Source organism: Ooceraea biroi, chromosome 4 (genome assembly GCF_003672135.1).
Source record: "Ooceraea biroi isolate clonal line C1 chromosome 4, Obir_v5.4, whole genome shotgun sequence".
Taxonomy (NCBI): Eukaryota; Metazoa; Arthropoda; class Insecta; order Hymenoptera; family Formicidae; genus Ooceraea; species Ooceraea biroi.
Window position 1 is genome coordinate 918,940 of NC_039509.1, and position 17,435 is coordinate 936,374.

At 40.0% G+C, this 17,435-nt stretch overlaps 1 protein-coding gene across 1 annotated transcript; it reads right to left on the reverse strand.

Moving 5' to 3' along the window:
* Positions 1–5,241: 5,241 nt before the first annotated feature.
* Positions 5,242–16,094, reverse strand: LOC105283615 (serine protease nudel). The gene is made up of 22 exons (XM_026968725.1): positions 15,577–16,094; positions 14,263–15,432; positions 13,088–13,786; positions 12,677–12,886; positions 11,837–11,991; positions 11,536–11,663; positions 10,898–11,362; positions 10,480–10,778; positions 10,162–10,306; positions 9,966–10,102; positions 9,590–9,850; positions 9,067–9,483; positions 8,886–8,996; positions 8,636–8,822; positions 8,084–8,419; positions 7,692–7,880; positions 7,461–7,608; positions 7,195–7,357; positions 6,894–7,070; positions 6,431–6,668; positions 6,196–6,312; positions 5,242–6,088 (listed from the first exon to the last, which is right to left on the reverse strand). The coding sequence occupies exons 1-22, from the start codon at positions 15,764–15,766 to the stop codon at positions 5,791–5,793; spliced, it is 6,240 nt and encodes a 2,079-aa protein (XP_026824526.1). The 5' UTR covers positions 15,767–16,094; the 3' UTR covers positions 5,242–5,790.
* Positions 16,095–17,435: the final 1,341 nt, after the last annotated feature.

Sequence of the window (17,435 nt, forward strand, 5' to 3'; positions counted from 1 at the left end):
AATTCTTTCAGATTTGTGCGTTTCCTTTTGTAATTTTATATTTATTTTATTTGATGGAGAAAACGGATTTGTTAAAAAACAAAGGCTCAGAAATATTCCCACGTGTCACTGAACACATGCAAGGCTGACCGCAATTCAGCGCAGGGGGAAGTCCAACTGGCAACAACGAAAAATTCAGCGAAGCGCAGGAAAATGGAAACGTGCTAAACCGATGGTTACAGTAAACGGGCGAGCTTGTAATACATGAATTATATGCATCCTTCCCGCTTTGAACTTGAACGTTACACGAACGGTCGCGGAAATCGTACACTTCCTCGTTCACCGCGGGTATTCGTTACGAAATCGCGTTTTACGTCCATTAAAGGCACGATCACGCTGACACGATTTTACAAGTGCGGCAGAGCGCTCGGAGTGCAGTTAAAAACCGTGCCGCCGATAATTGCCATTTTATCGCCGCGGTTATTTTTAACGCGCGAAACAGTTTTGCAGCTGTATGCCTGGAAAACGCCGGCATCTTAGTAAGCATGTATTCGCAAACGTTAATTAGCACTTGAATAACGCACTATTGCACCCGATGAATATTCATTCGGCAGACGCGATTCGTGAGTCCGCGCAGTCAGTCGTACCGTCAGCTTTAAGCGGTTCACTTCTCTGGACTGAATCGTTACTCCACAAAACTAAATGCTGTTAATTAACGAGTACGTCCATCAAAAACCATGAAACCCGAGAAAAACGTAGTTCGCAAAATTGTAATTCAACGGTTAATTGAAAGCATCGTGGAGCGTCACTGAAATTGTATGTTAGCCTGCTTGTCACAAAGCACTACATTTTATTTATTTAAAACCTGAAAATATTTCCCTTTAATTAATCCAATGCTTCCAATTAATAGATCGATTCAACAGCTTTGAAAATTTCACGCGCATCGATTTAATAAAAGTACCCCTATCATCCTCGAGGGAAATCGAATGATGCAATCAACCGCGGGCGACGAATAAAATTCCGATGATATCGCGAGTAAATTTCCACCCAGATTTCTTGTTTACCACGAATGCGGCCCCGAAACACGAGCGACGTGAATTCCAGTCTGTCGCTCGCGGCGGATGCATTCTGAATTCCCGATCGGCGGAGAGTTTACGGTACAGCGGCTCGCGCGCCCGCACGTCCATGGGAGTAGGTGACAATGACGATGCCGAAAAGACGCCATAAGTATGCGGAGGAGAGGCCGACACGATGATGGCAGCGGCCGATGGAGGCCGCAGTCCGCGAGCGGCAGGAAGCTGCCAGGTGTAACGGTACCGAAGCGCGCGGCTACTCCACGCGCGCGGACGAATCGCATCGTCGTCGACATCGTCCTCGTCGATAAATATAGACACGGGTCTGGGTCCATCTATGTGGACCCGTCCTGATGATTGCCAAATGATGCGTCTTCCAGGACATCAAGTTGGAAACACGAACTGCGCGAAGATCGTGAGAAGATTTTTGTATCGACCCTCGATTTTGGAAGTTGTGTCACTGGAGCATCACGGAATCCAATTTACGATGGCCTCATTACATCTGCGTTCGGGTCTGTAAGCACGGTTAATTATCGCCGGGGTTTCTCCGGGGTCAATATTAACACATTAACGCATTTGCCGAAATTCGTATAGATGAATGGCCGGCGAAAGGCTTCAAGTTAAATACTTCAGTCATGTAGGATGAAAGTTCTGGGGGAGAGAGAGAGAGAGAGAGAGAGAGAGGTGGTCTATTTGCTTCATTCAATCCGGAAGAAACTTATTAATTGTACCTGCCTCTGAAAATTGGATAAAGGATTAGATTATTAAGATTTATCTTCGTCTGATGGCATTCTTAACATTTGCAATAAATTTGATTATACTTACTTGATTAAATTTGATTTTAATATACTTGATTATCGCTTATTCTGATGTTACAGCGCCATCATTCAAACAGAATTAGCAGATGTCTACGAAAGAATCGTTCATCAGTTAGACGTGTGTCGCGTTTCAATATGCGACGTTTATCGAAACGGATCTGCGAAGCGATATCTGTTCCGTTAACCATTGTTGACAACGATTAACGGTTGCATGATAAGACTCGCGCAGTTAATTAACAATCTCTAGTTTCCCGTCATTAACGACCATCTTATCAATTGTTTCCACAGGAATTACAGTTACAGCATTTAAGACAATGACGCGATTGAAGCGTTTCATTTCTCACGCCTTGATCTGCATGTCCCGTGAGTACCTCTATTAACACCTAAACCTCTTCAAGCACTTAGAAATAAAATAAAAGAGCAAACGAATGACTCGTAGTTATTCCATTTTTTAATAAACGACGAGCATTGCCTGCCGTTATTTAATCTGAACTAATCCTGCACAATTATTCACGACGCCCAGCCTCGTAAGCGCAATTTATTTCTAGCTCAAATTGCATCATCCGTTGCAGCATCCCGCGCGATGAATCATTGAACCAACATCGACGTCGTGCTTTCAGCAACAATGCATAATTACACGAGAGAGAGAGAGAGAGAGAGAATATTTCTCTCGCAGCGTCACGCGGCGACAGGCATTACGTCGTCATCGCCTGTAAAATCCTCGAGGATCATAGAACGAGCCCGGACGAAGAGCTTCCTTGATCCCGAGGATGATTCATATTCCATGTGACGCGGATACAATGGACGGCGCAGCGATGCAAGCGGGATACCGCGGTCTCATAAAGGATAGCCACAACGTAATGTGGGTAATCCGTAATGAGGACTTTACACATTCCTGAAGCGCTGCCCGCTTTCTCTGCCCGTCTCTCTCGCACGCCGGCTTGAAGGATTTCTCCGCTCGTGTCTCGCTTCGATCCTTTCTCCATCCCCGCCCCGTCCTGCCCGCATTAAGCCCGGTTCAGACCAGTTTGCCACGAAGCGAGTAATTCACGTTAAAATAATAATCCTCGATTTGAGTATTCCTGATCTATACGCATCGTGCAGCGGCCTCTTGTTGCGGAATAAACGATGTGATAATAAGATTAGAAATCTGACGTTCTCACGCGATTTAATATTGTCTTTCCTGTAAGCTACGCGAGCGGAAATGATTTATTCTGCATGTTTTATCTGTTTCTGCTTACGAAGGATTCCGCTACATTGTGTTTCATATGATGATTAAATGATTTTTGTGGGAAGAAGAACGGCGGAAAATTCGCCATTGAGCGTGAAAAATCGGCCGCAATCTAGCCTGAATCCGGCTTTGCCTTTTACGCTGCATTATAGCGCGCTGGCACACTCGCTCACGCGGGCAACGCGCGCGTGAACGTGCACACGCACACATAGAATGAAGCGGAATGAAGAACCTTAGGCAGTGGAAGCAACCGGCGGGATCAACGGTACTTCTCGGAATGAAATTACACGTAGTGTAACCCCGTGTTGATTACATAATCAATGCCTCGCACGGATCGCCGGGGAAAAACTCCGATCGCCCATTGTCAGCCATGCTTGCAACCGTCTATTAAAAATAAATGAATATTATATACAAAGTAAGTAAGAAAGAAAGATTTACATAATTAAGTAATAAGCGTCTCGAGAAAAGAAACTGGAAAATATCGTAGAAAACGACAGCCTTGTTGCGAATTAATTTGCTTGTTATTATTGACGTACGATTCAGCAGCCTGAGAAACCCACTTTTATCTCGCCTTCTCACGCAAACCTCGCGGTTACGTTATGGTAGCGGAATAAATCCATCCCGATCACCGGAAGGTTGTACACCGACGTGATCGCCAACATTCCGCCGCGAGCTGACCGGTATTAGTATGGAGCAATCGATAAGGCACAGCATCCGGCGCGTAAAGGTACGTATGCGGCTCGCGTGCTCGGTTGCGTGAGTTAATAAGCGATGTGAATGACTGAAAGGTATTTAACCGCGCTAAACAATGCTCGCGCAAGTACGCCTCGGACTCGGTTTACTTGCCAGCCGCAACCAGTTTCATTCTTGAATATTCCCTGAGATCCGATGGCGAACTAATTGCTTGGAGATGCAACGCGTCTTGGAACAGATCTTTTGGGATTTTGGGATCAAATTTACTTCTTCTCTTGATCCAGATACGCCCGGCAGGATAGATACACATCTATCTTGTTTATTGACTCGCTCTCATACATGTCGAGGACCTTAATCAGAGCGTGAATCTGCTTGTCGGAAAGTACATGGAAAGTGCATCGAAAGTACGCGTGTATCAATGCGAACGAATCGTCTGTCGTGCATAACTGCGGTGGTATCGAAAATGCATCGCTCGATGTTGCAGTTTGCAAAGTGAACGTAAAATTGCAATTCTGATGGAGAATTATAAGAGAAATGCGCGAAAGAAAAATGCATTAATGCGATGCCGGAGTTGCGCGATTTTATGCGATGTTAGACGGACGCACTCGCAGGGAAAATATTCATGTTTCGTTGCCTCCCTCGTTCTCGCTCGAAAGAACCGACAGAGGAGTTTCCGCGTGGTTGTTGTCAGGGAATTCACCGATGGCGAGCAATGTACTCGCGACTGCAGCCGGCAGCGTCTGAAATAAACCGCCATGCAAAGTACTGTAATCGAGAAATATGCCGTGGAAACAAATACGTTAAATCTTTTATTGACAGCAAAAGTTTTTGTAGTCATATTGCCTTGTAATATTGTTAAAAGCCTGCGAGAAATGTTTTTGCACAATTCTCAATTTTTCAAACAAGGTTTTTCAGTATTTTAATTTTAGTGTTGACTGACCTTATAGTGTTGCTTAATAGTTCATATTAATTTCGTGGCAAGTGATTCTCATTAGCTTTAATAATACTCAAGCCAATTAAATTGAAATCGTTAATTGGACTTGAATTCACTTGGAATTTCATCGAGCGAGGTGAATATGCAAAATCGCCGGAACGACGGAAGGCGGACGGACGTGGAATCGGCTCAAAAGAGGGACGAAGAAGAAGGGGCAGATGGAATGTAGCGAATGGGGTCGGCTGCCGTTGAAGGCAAACGACTGCGCCCCTGGCTCCTCCTGGCAAGTTGCCTACGAATGCCTTGGAACGACGGAAAACGGTGCCCATTCACATTCCCAGAGTGACTAATTCGCGCTATCTCGTACGTGACACACGTATACGCGTATACTGATCATATAGCCAGGTTAGAAAATTCAATGACCGCAATTGCATTCCTCGAAAGTGCAAATTCCACTTTCTGTCTGGTTCTCTCCTACCAAACAACATATATTGTAAGAGTATATATTTTTATCTCAAATATTTTATTTTATTTTATTTCTTAATACAGATATATTATATCTTTGCATTTCAAGAATATCATTTCCTATTCTGGGAAAAATAGTCTTAAATAAAAATATAAGTTTTAAGAGAAAAGGGTTAAAATGCAAAGACATTGATATTTTCCTAATTTTTTATTATAATTTTTATCATTATCTGATAATTGAGATAAGTAAATGATTATAATTAAATTATTATATAATCTGCGAAGAAATATTATAATCTACAGAGAAAACTTTACATAGATATGTTAAATTTATTCGATATTTTACAAACGTACAAATGAACAAGTACAATGAATCTGTTCAATCGATTTAAAAAAATAATCAATTGTAATACGATTAATTTATTTTGCTCGTGCATTATAAACCAAATAAATTAATCCCTTAATAATAAAATCAAAATTTAATGACGTTTCGTTAGTATTCGATATAAAAATATTTTTGTAAATCTATCTATCGTATCGTGAACAGAAATGCAGAAATGAGATTATTTTAATGAGATTACTTTAATACAATGCGATTTAAGAGCAACTAACAAAGAGACGATGACAGACTTCCTTTGGTCGAATCAAATTTATAAGCGGCTTATCGGTGCGCATGGTTACCCACAAAGCCCGATTTATTCGAACCATGTAGAAATCATCGCGGAATGGAATAAGCGGCTCACTCACAGTTCGATTATCATGAAGAATGCTTCCGTCTGTGTAACCAATTGTTTGGCATATAGTTCTCGCTTCCTCCGTTTTTGTCACCGGTGCTGAGAAACAATGGGAATGCCATACACCATAAGATCGCTGCATTACTTCTCCAGTACCAGGGCTGAAAAGCAAAATCATAATCGTGTAATCATCTTTATTTTCTAAGGAGTTTAGAGGATTTCATGTTATCAGTAAGAAGAAGACGCGGCATATTCTGATAAATCTCACTTGTCATTCGCAGACTCCTTCACTTTTATGCATTCCTTCTCGTCTTCGCCATCTGGACAGTCGTTGTTGCCATCGCACACGAAATCTTGCGGTAAGCAGGTAGAATTGTTCTCTTTCCTGCATATACAATTAAATAATTATAAATTATTTCAATATAATGTTTCTTGCAATATTTCTTAAAATATTAAAGTAAAAGCGTAAGGAAGGAATATCAGAAATCAATCAATATTCTTACGCGTTGCATTTGAAACTGGTCTCCGTGCAGTTACATTCTTCCGGTGACTCATCGCTTTTGTCGAGACAATGCCATACACCGTCGCACAAGCGTTTTGGTGCAGTTAGTCTTAGATATTCCGCACAAGTACACATTACAGGTTCGTCCGTTCCGTCTGAACAATCCACTTTACCATCACAAAAGCTGCTTTTCGAGACGCATTCGCCGCTCTCGCATCTCAACTGCGATACCGTACATTCTATGGATAAAGATGCATATTATTCTTGTATCCAAGCAAAATGGAAAATTAATTCACATCGGTAGTGAATAAAGAAGAATACTTAATTAATCAATAATTACTAACTCTTAACTAATCAATATTCTCAGAGAATTTCAATTGGCACAGTTGAATACAATATATCTTATTTAGGAAGAGAAGCGTAGGTGTTGCAACAATACAATAGAAAATTGCAAAATTATTTACCATCAGCGATTTTCTTGCTACGCATTTTGTGTTTATTGCTACATGTTTCGATCGCTTCATCCGCACCGTCTCGGCACTCCGTCATCCCGTCGCAAACTCGACTCCAAGGGATGCATTGTCCGATGTTGCATCGGACACCGTTACACGTTGGCTCAGGTGTCGGATACAGTTTCTCCTCTGTAATGATTCCATTATTCGGAAGATTGAATCATTTATGAACGGAAATCGGACAAAATATACAACTGACGTAAACTAGCGTTTGGTTTTAATACCATCTTAAGATATCTGTAAAAGAGTTCACCTAAAGCTTGCGTGAGATAAGCATGGATGTAATCGATGCTCGTCCAGTTTCGCGGTTTTCCAGAGCTGCACAGGGCTTCCTCCTGGAACGCAGCTGCCGGGTACCATCCATGCTCGTTGTGGCAGAACACTGTTCCACTCCAATCCGACGAAGTTCCATTGATCTAAACAAAATTCGGAATAAAGTTAAAGTCTGAATGTAAAGAACGTTTCACGCAAAGCAATATAAAGAATTTCATTATAATTGGATGTTATGAATTTACTCACCGGACATGTGAAATGTCTAGATTCAGTAAAACAGCGAGAACACTTGTCACAATTTGCAAGAACCGGTTGTAGGATGATCGAGTGCGTCACGTGTTGCTTGTTCGTAGCGACAGCCACGCAGAAATTGCTTTCCGCTGGCGGATAAATTCTGCAAAAATTCAACAAATCTCCATGTAAAAGAAGAAAATTTTTATAATTATGTGATAAGAAGCAAGTGATTTAAATACAAACTTCTTTTCTAAAAACAACGGCTGTATGTAACGAGTGAAGTTCACTGCGGTCTTCAAGTGGAACAATGAGAGATTTGATTTGCTCACATTCCTGATCTCATTGATGACTGATATCTGTTGATGAGGTCCATCGACGTAGAGATACGAGCGGCTTCGGCCAAGCAGAGCAGTCGTGTAATTCACTGATAATCTGAAATTTATATTTCGTATTTACATCTCCTCACCGATATGCGATTAGAAACAGACTCGAGAACCGTGAAACAATTTATTGAATTTTATTTTCATGATCCGTTAAGATTTATGAATTAATTAATACTATGAATTAATGAATCGTTAACGAATCTAAAGAACACTTTTTTTTAAGATAAAACAGATAAGGCAGGCTTCACTCACTTTATGTCATCCGTGCAACTCGCGCTTGACAGAAGCCAGTCTGGTTCCAGGAGCACGGCCGAGCAGTGGTAACGACCGTCGACGAAGATGGCGGCCATCCACGGCCACAGGTAGTTGTAACTTCCGGTTCTCGGATCGACGACCAGGTGCGTGTCGGCGCTGCTGCTCAAAACCGGTCTGCAACGTATCCATAGCGTCCCGCACGTCTCGACTTCTTCGTTCCCTGCGACGTGACTCGGCGATGGTCTGTAGCCTATCGTGTTGTTCCTCCACTGCCAGGACCTCGTTTCCAGCATTGCATTGGTCAAAACAACCTTCTCCACCGACTGTAGATTTCTATATGTAATGTTACATATTTTACAATTGTGACATTTTATTTAGATATCTGATAATAAAACCGGATTAAAAATTCTATTAATATCAAAAATATTATATAATAAATAGGAGTATTATCAGATAGCATAATTAAATCGCAAACATCTGGAACATCATGTGCATTTTAATGATAAGTCTCGTCTCGATTCATTGAACATTTAAAAATAAAATACATACGCGAATCCAAGGTACACGCAAACGTTTTCCCCGACTGTCGACTTGATGGTATCGTTCTCCAATATCTCCGGTTGAAGACACTGTATACGCCAACCTTCGCCGTAACGTCTACTGAGGAAACCTTCCTGGCGTAAAAATGTCCGATTATCGCTGTCTAGATCCACATATTCTCCGTCAGTCAATGCAACTGAAATAGAAAATGACGTCAATCACCGTCACCCTTTTAAGCAACTGTCGTTAGATTACTTACGGCAATCGGTCTCGTCCTCCTTTAGAAAGCAATCGTAGTTAGCGTCGCATCTCTTCGCCATCGGGATGCATTTTCTGCTGCTCTTGCAGTGGAATTTACCTTTGCACGTACCTAAAATAAAATAGATTGCCTTGTCACCATGAATGGAAGTCAGACGGCAGAATTACGTTCGTTAGAATACCGCAATCCTTCTCATCAGTTTCGTCCTTGCAGTCCAAATATCCGTCACAGATCGCTGATGGTAGCGTGTTTAATAGGTAGTCTCTGCACGTACAGTCCTCTTCGTCGCTACCATCCTCGCAGTCCAAGTGCCGGTCACATCTCTTATCAATCGTTATAGTCTGAATTAACCTGTAAATGAGACCAGCATTGACTTCCTCATCAAGATTCAGCTCATCGCTGATAACGCAGACAGTACAGCGAATTGCGACATTTCTAACAACTCGCCTCTTGCACGTGAACGTTAATCTAATGCTGTCGGTTGTCGATTTAAACGTCACGTCGCTGGTCGTGATACTTGAGTTCTCGTCGTCGTCCAGCATTTCTATCATATCGTACAACGTAGTCATAGTGGACGTTTCTTTAAAATTCCTCAAATCTATAATATAAGATTTTTCGTTAGATGTATATTACAAATAGTGCATCTTATTTACTATAAAATAACAAGAATTTGAAGAATTATTAGAATATTGTGCAAAACTTACGATTTTTCATATAATTGTTAGGTGTTTCGTCCGTCACTTTTGTTTTAAAGTTTAATACTGCAGTCTCGTTATTGGTATTCGATCTATAGTATCCACTTATTTGTAGGCAATTAATTTCGTCTTCCCCGTGCATGCAGTCGACGATTCCGTCGCAATGTTTAGTTATCGATAAGCATCTTTGTGAACCTGACAGACAACTGAATCCTGTACATTTGTTCAAAGATTGCAGATGCGCGTAGGAGTACAAAGATGCCGATTTTCCTGCAAAATACAATAGTTTTGATAGTGAAATCAATAAGTACGAAATTCTATGTCAATTTTACGGCCACTTTTTATGTCATAAAATTATATATTCATATATTTTTTTAAAACTCACTTAATTCAAATACTTCCTGGATCCAATTCACAAAGTAGCTCACTTTTGTGTAAACTCCGGGTTCGTTTGGACGTCCGCATCCGTCTCCATGGCTGATTATACCTGCCACGTACCACTGCGATTCCAATTGCGGATTTCTGTGCAGGAAAAATGTTTAGAAATGTAGTTTTTTATGCATTTGTCTGCCGGTTGTTACCTGCACAATAGAGGACCGCCGCTATCACCCTGACAAGCATCGTGGCCACCTTCAACGTATCCCGCGCAAATCGTACTGTTAATCTGATCGGCCAAATGCTTGCACGACGATAAGATCGGTACTGCCACTTCTTGCAAATGATCCGCTGAAGTAAAATTTTATTTTATATTTTGTATCTTCTTTAAAAATTTTATATAGAATACAAGAAATGTAATTTTTTAAAGTACATCAAATTCAATAAAGAATACAATTGACTGCGCTTTAAATAAACTCATCATTTTAATTATTCATAAAATATTTTAATATCGTTTATCTTACGATCTGGTCCGAATTCTCTTACGGCTCCCCATCCGACAGCAACGCATATGGACTGCGGTGTTGGACCTTGTTCCCATTCAGGACCCGCCGTGTTAACTGTCGGCAAGCAAATTGGACGGACCCATCGATTAAATAAGAGAGGTTTATCCAACACGATCAGTGCGACATCGTTATGGAATAACGTGATATCGTAATTAGGATGAACAATCACAAACATCGCCTTCCTCAACTGAACCATCGGTGAAAATGAGTATCGCCTGAGCACGCCAGCTTCTACTTCGTAATAATGTTTCTCGTATCTGAAAGTTATTAGCAAACAAATTTTTAATCAGAAGCGATTTATCCATGCGTAAAATATCTTATAATATTTTTATCACATGTTGTAAAGCTCGAGTTTTCTTCAAAAGCGATTTCTTACTCAGTCATGCAGTGACCCGCAGTGAGTATGTATAACTCATTAAGAATCACACCACCGCAATGGAACAACCCATCCTTGTAGATCGCGACCAGGAAGGGCCAAGATTTGGGCTGACTCATGCGGCCGCCGACTACTCGCGGTGATCCGATCAAAGCATCGTCGTTGTCTTGATCCTCGTCGGACATCGCGCGACTCTGTTTCAATAGGTCCAACGTTTCCTGATAGACTTTATGGAACTGCGTGTTTTGTCTTCCCGAGCGTTTCCTATATGTATAAGGGTTTCCATTCTCGTTGGAAGCGATGGAGATATCTTGACTTCTAGTACCGCAAGATAACTGCGGACACTTAACAAACACCGCCATTCCTGAACATGACACTATCTTTATCTGACCGTTAAATTCCGCTACGTAGGAATCTTGGAATACATCCGTGGGCACCTGAACAAAACTCATTTGCGGCGGCATCCTGAGAAAATAATTATGTTAACGTGATGATCATTTGTGGAAATTTGATCGTAGCGCCAGCAGATCTTTTTCAGTTTGGTAAATGTATAATTGATGTACGCTGAAGCAGATATATTTAAAAACTAATATAATTTTTTTTTAATTTAAGAAATATTGTGAGTACTAATAACGCACGTTAACGGTTGGCCGATTTCCGACATGCAAGCATCGACCGCCCAGTAAGATGTGTTCGAGCAAACTGGGTACCATCGTCCTTCTATATTTTTATGTAGGAATCCTTCTGCATAACCAACTGCGAAAATCTACAAAAAAAGAGAACAATATTATAATAATTTATATATAATAACTAATACAAATGAAATAACTGTGCTGAAAACGAACAGCAAAGATTAATGTTTTATTATTACAATTGGAGATTATATTCGCTTTAAAGTGATAGATATTACATAAAAATACAATATGATTTAATGAGTACATCATTTTCGGATATTTTGATGGACGAGAGTATATTGCAATCATGCTCGTCCTTTCCGTTCAAACATTGTTCAATCCCGTCACAACGTTGCTTTAGCGGCACGCAATTATCGGGTCTTCTCCAGTCGTCACAATTAAAGAAATCTGCCGGACAATCTAAAAATTAAATAATTGCATGTAATTTCCATTAATTAATTTCCGCATCTAAAATTTGATTGATCATTTTTATTCAGTCTAAGACTTTTGCTATAAGAAGAAACTTGTGGTGGTAAGTGTGTATGTGGTAGTGATTGTATCTCATATAAAGCACTTCTGTGGAGAAAATCTTGTGGGTAAAACAGCTTTTATATAAATGTAACCAGTATTTAGCGTCATCTGGTGGATATTAATGGAGTATTTAAAACAAAAAATGTTATATTTATAACTTGTAACAATTGTAATAACATGTTTGTGCTAAATATTATATCTTTTCATTAATTTTTAATTTTCTTTTCCAACTGTAATCGAAACCACGTTTAAGTGAAAGGAATTATAATGCTCAGTTGGTCAATTAGATTTCTGTTCTAGCATACTACTATAACTTTTTCTTATTAAATTATATGCTTTATTAAAAATTAAATTACGTATCATAACATTAACCAAATATTTTCATTATTAATATATAAAATATTATTAATCAATATATTATTATTAATTAATAATATTTTACGATTATAAATTAATATGTTATAAATACGTTTCTAAATAAATTCCAATAATTGAGCAGACTGAACCTCATTCTCATTTATTTATGCAAAATACGCAATTGATGTAACAGTTAAAAGGTGAAAACGTAATTTACCAAAACAGTTGAGCTCATCCTCTCCATCGGGACAATCAGGATAGCCATCGCAAAGTCGATTTTGCCATATTCGATCATTGCATGAGCATTGTGTTTCATCACTGGCATCGGCGCAATCGACATGACCGTCGCACCATTTTAATTGTGGGATGCAGAACTGATCGTTACATTGTCGATAATCCTCAGGGCAGCCGGTGGGCATAAAATACTCTGAAACGCAATAATAATTTGTTAAAAATACTTATTTTAGTTTACACGCCTCGATCTTAAAAGATAGGCCAAATTTCAAACAAAATTCATCAGTTATTGATGGTATACGCAAAAAAAACAGAAAATGATAAATTAGAATATTATTTTACAATAACAGAGAAAAATCTCGAAAATCTATAAAATTCATAAAGTTTCGCTTACTCCAAGGATAATAATTATGCTGTGGGGAAGAATTGTCCTTCGGCGTCAATGTCGGCGTAATGTGTTTTCGTGAATTATTTCTTGAATCGGCAGGTTCAGCTTCGTCGACATTGGAGGAGCGACTAGAATGCGACGTGCTAGGAATCAGTGGAAAGTTGTAAGTCGGTATCGGCATGTTAGTGCAGAAGTACGGTACGTCTGTGCCTGATTGCTGGAACATTTCCGGCGAGTGCTGAGGCGTAGAAATTGGCTGTTGATTCATTGGAAAAATCGGTGCGTTCAACATAGCAGGACCCGTGGGACCAACGCCTTGTGCTATCGGCTGCGTTTGCATCCGATTTCTAGCATCGTTCCTTGGCAAAAACTGCACCGTTTGTGCCTGTACTTGCATGTAATTCGGTTGTGGAGCGGTATGACGGAACGAAGTTTGTGACGGAAATCCTTGATCTTGAGCGGAAGGTACAAACGGTGGCATATAAGGCGTAAATCCTGCAGGCAATGGTTTGTTAGAAAGCTGACCGGGATAACCGAAGAAGCAAACGGGATGTGTCGTCCACGTGGGGGTCAGCTGCAGCTCCTGAAAGGATTTCGTGTTCTCCGCGATTGCTTGCTGATTATTTTTATTCTTCTTTGTCGTCTGAAGATGATTGAGCAATATGGCATTATTGATAGGATAATAGCCATCCATCGATCTTGCGCCTGTAAATTTTTTACTTTTTAAAAGCATTTTATATGATCATTGTTTTTGCCATTTATTTTAGAAAATTTATTTAAATTTTATAATTTACGAAAAGGTACTGCGAGAGCTGTTATTGAATAATCCTCTAAAATAATAATTCTAGCTAAATTACAAACTACATTAAATACACTTCCTCTCACATTTTATTTAAAGTCATACAAAATATTTTGCATTGTCAGAGAGCTATAGATATTTGAGATTATTAATTTTCAAAATTGTGCAAGCGGTAATAAATTATATTACAGTAAAAATATTTTTCTACAAGCTTCATAATAAAAAGTAACGAAAATAAAATGACTAAAAATGTGAGAGAAAGTTGCTCAATTTACACAAGCACCCTTGCAGATATGACAATGTACATAGAAAAACATGTTCGCGCTACCATGTCGAGATTTAATTATTTTTATTGCTGCCTGCGTTCTTTCTGACCACGTACCATTCGCCGGAGCGGCCAGCTGAACTTCCGGGTGTCCCTCGAGCGAAGGATGCGTCGAAGGATGCACCGTGTCGCCGGTGATTCCAGTCACGTCGTATCCTTCCGACACACTCGTCACGTTTTCCGTAATCGCGATCTGATTCGCAACGTCGTGGTTCCGTGTCTTCGTTTCACTTAATTCTGTCACGACCATGGTATTCTCGGATATTGCATTGTCTTTCCTAATAATGCTATTCTGCGTGCTAGAGCTGGACTCCGTCGTGATGAACTGCAACTGAGCACTGTCCGTGGCACTTTTACTTTCAGCTGTTACATCGACGTTCGACTTGGTAAAAACGCTCTCGATCGAAGGAGTCTTTTGAATTTTCACCTTCTGCGAGTACTTGGACGCGATTGAATTGTTGGTCGACTGTGTATCGCTGATGTTGGTTCTCGAAACGTTAGCAATTCCAGTGACGTTTATGTTAACTTGCGGACTTGCCCAGGGACTCACACGATCTGGTGTGGTAATTGATATAGTAGTAGTTTCACTGCTGATGCTGCTCAATGATATTTCTACCGTACTCTGCGATATATCCTTAGTAAAGCCCGTTTTCATCGGTTGCATCTTTGATGTTTCCGTCTGATCATCCGTGCACTTGGTACTGCTATCGAGCTTCTCGTCGTCCAGCAATTTCACGATAGGCATGTCTAAATCGCTCGAGTGATTTTGTTTGACGTACCCATACGGGTAGTATCGATCGTGTGGTCGTGACATGGTCTCCTTGCTGATCTCGTTCGTGACGTCCGCCACCAGATTCTTGCACTGAATACATTTCACGATATCTTCGTACGTGTACGTGCCTTTGCCGGAACGCGTTTCGCTGAGCGCCTCGAAATAGCTCTTCATCGATTTTAATAGCGTCTTACAGTGTTCCTCGTTTAATTTGCATTCTCTCCTCTTGCGAGGTATCGTGCGCTTGGAACGCGTCGCGACGCCTGGCTCATTTATTGTCGGAAACGCATCGTCGTTCGCAGATCGCGTTATCTGACTCGCGCGCAGCAGCTGATCGTTAAAAGATGAGTCTTCATCGATCATTCCCTCCGTTTCTAGCCCCGACAATGATCTTTCGCCGAGAGGATAGCTCAGCCTGATGACCCGTTCCTCATGTGATTCCGGTTGGATGTCGACTGAAAGAATCAAGGCGGAAGAGATGATTCTTCGAGGATATCGACTGGAAGTTGGCGATTGCGACGGCTATATCGCGTCAAATGCAGATTTTTCGATGATGAAAATGCGCAATTTTTTGCAGTATGTGACGTGTGCGTACCAACCTGTTATATTTGAATTACAATCGTGCTTGATCATTATAAAATATAACAAAACTCTCAGCAGGCTGAGAAACAATAGGATGGTAATTGTTCCGATCAGAAGAGTAGAGTTGTACCGCTTGAAACAGTTCGGATGGCTTTGGCTGTCCGATTTACATTTTTCGGTAATTTTACCTAAAATTGTGATCAACATTAATATTTCGGAATATTATGGATACGTAATAAAATAATATTTACGATAATGTAGCATATGAGAACAGTAATGAGAACTCATTAAGTTTTAAAGCGGATGTAATCATGTATCTCTCTCTCATTAGTTTTTATTATTTTTATTATCAATATAAAAGTACCAAACAAGACATCAACGATCTTTATTTTAAAAAACTTCGTTTATAAATATTATCAGGTATATAGATTAAATTGCAAATTTACCTGTATTTTTCGAATCTGTCAATACAACGCAACATTGTGGGCTAATCGGAACGTCAACCATCTGTGGAGACGGACTTTTATCGACATGTAGCTTTTCTGACTTACCCAAGAGACGCACTAATAAAATAAAAAATAAAATTATAAATAAATTCGTACTTAGTTAAAGTTTATCTTAATTTCGAATGTGCGACACGGGAGTTATATTTTCGAGCCACTTACTGTCGTGAGATGTTCAAACTATGTCCCACGAATACTGGGCTTCGATGTTCACACTGGATTACATCGACAACGACTAACTCAGGATTTGATAAATCGAGTCGTGCTTCGCGAACGGCGTCAGGAAGAATTGCTGACGGCCCATTTCGTCTCCTGTTGCACCCGTGTGAATGAACCTGCTTACACGCACTTTGACAAGTGTCGTTGCGCGGAGCTTGCAAAAAAAAGTGAATGGAATTCCTGGATTTCACCGCAAAAATCAGATTCGAGCATTTTACGGGCAAACTAAATGCTCGGTGAATGATTGACTACACCCTGCGCAGGCTCGAAGACTTGATCTCTCATTGTGATTTTTCACACGTTCAAAAGAAACTTGCAAATAACGCGCGCAACTAATGGCTCTCATTTTCGAAACGGACTTTTTCCCCGGGAAAGTCCCGACCTCAATGAGAGACTATTACTCTTCATTGTGGAAAAAGTGGCGTAGTTCGCCAAGTTATTTCTATCTGAAAAGAAAAAAAGATGTAAAGCTGGATGATAGTCTTCTTTACACAAAGATTAATTTGAAACAAAGCGTCCGTAGGAAATATTTATCCTTAAAATAATGAAGAATTTAGAGCTGATATGCATTCTCTTTTCAAATGAATAAAAATGCATACCCATCTTTTATGCGATAAAAATGAACATGAAATACGAGTGATAAAGTATAAAAGTTCAATAAACACAGTTTTGTTGTAAAAGTGATAAAACGATATCCCTTTAAAAGCGATCAATCACGGGATTTTCTGTCAATGAGAGAATTAATGATATGCAAAATACAATATTCTGAGTACCATTCTATAAAATACGACACGATAATATAAATGGCAACAGTATCGCAACTACAAACTAATAATACGCTTTACTGAAGTATTAATGGACTAAGTTTCCATCAGATGAGGTCGTATTTTGTCCATATTGCGACACAAATTAACTACAGACCGACCGTTGCAAAAACGGTGAAGCTGACAACACGGAACTTTAACATGAAGCTTTTGAAGCTTAAATTTCGTAAAAGTCAGAGGTCTTCACAATTTCCTCGAAGTAATAGTAATACGTTTTCGCTTCTTATTCAGTAATTTGCAAACAAAATGCGAGTGGATTGTGCAGCTTGACATCAAGCATATTTTCTGTAATCGTAATAATTAGAATGCCTTAGCTTCAACGTAGAATAT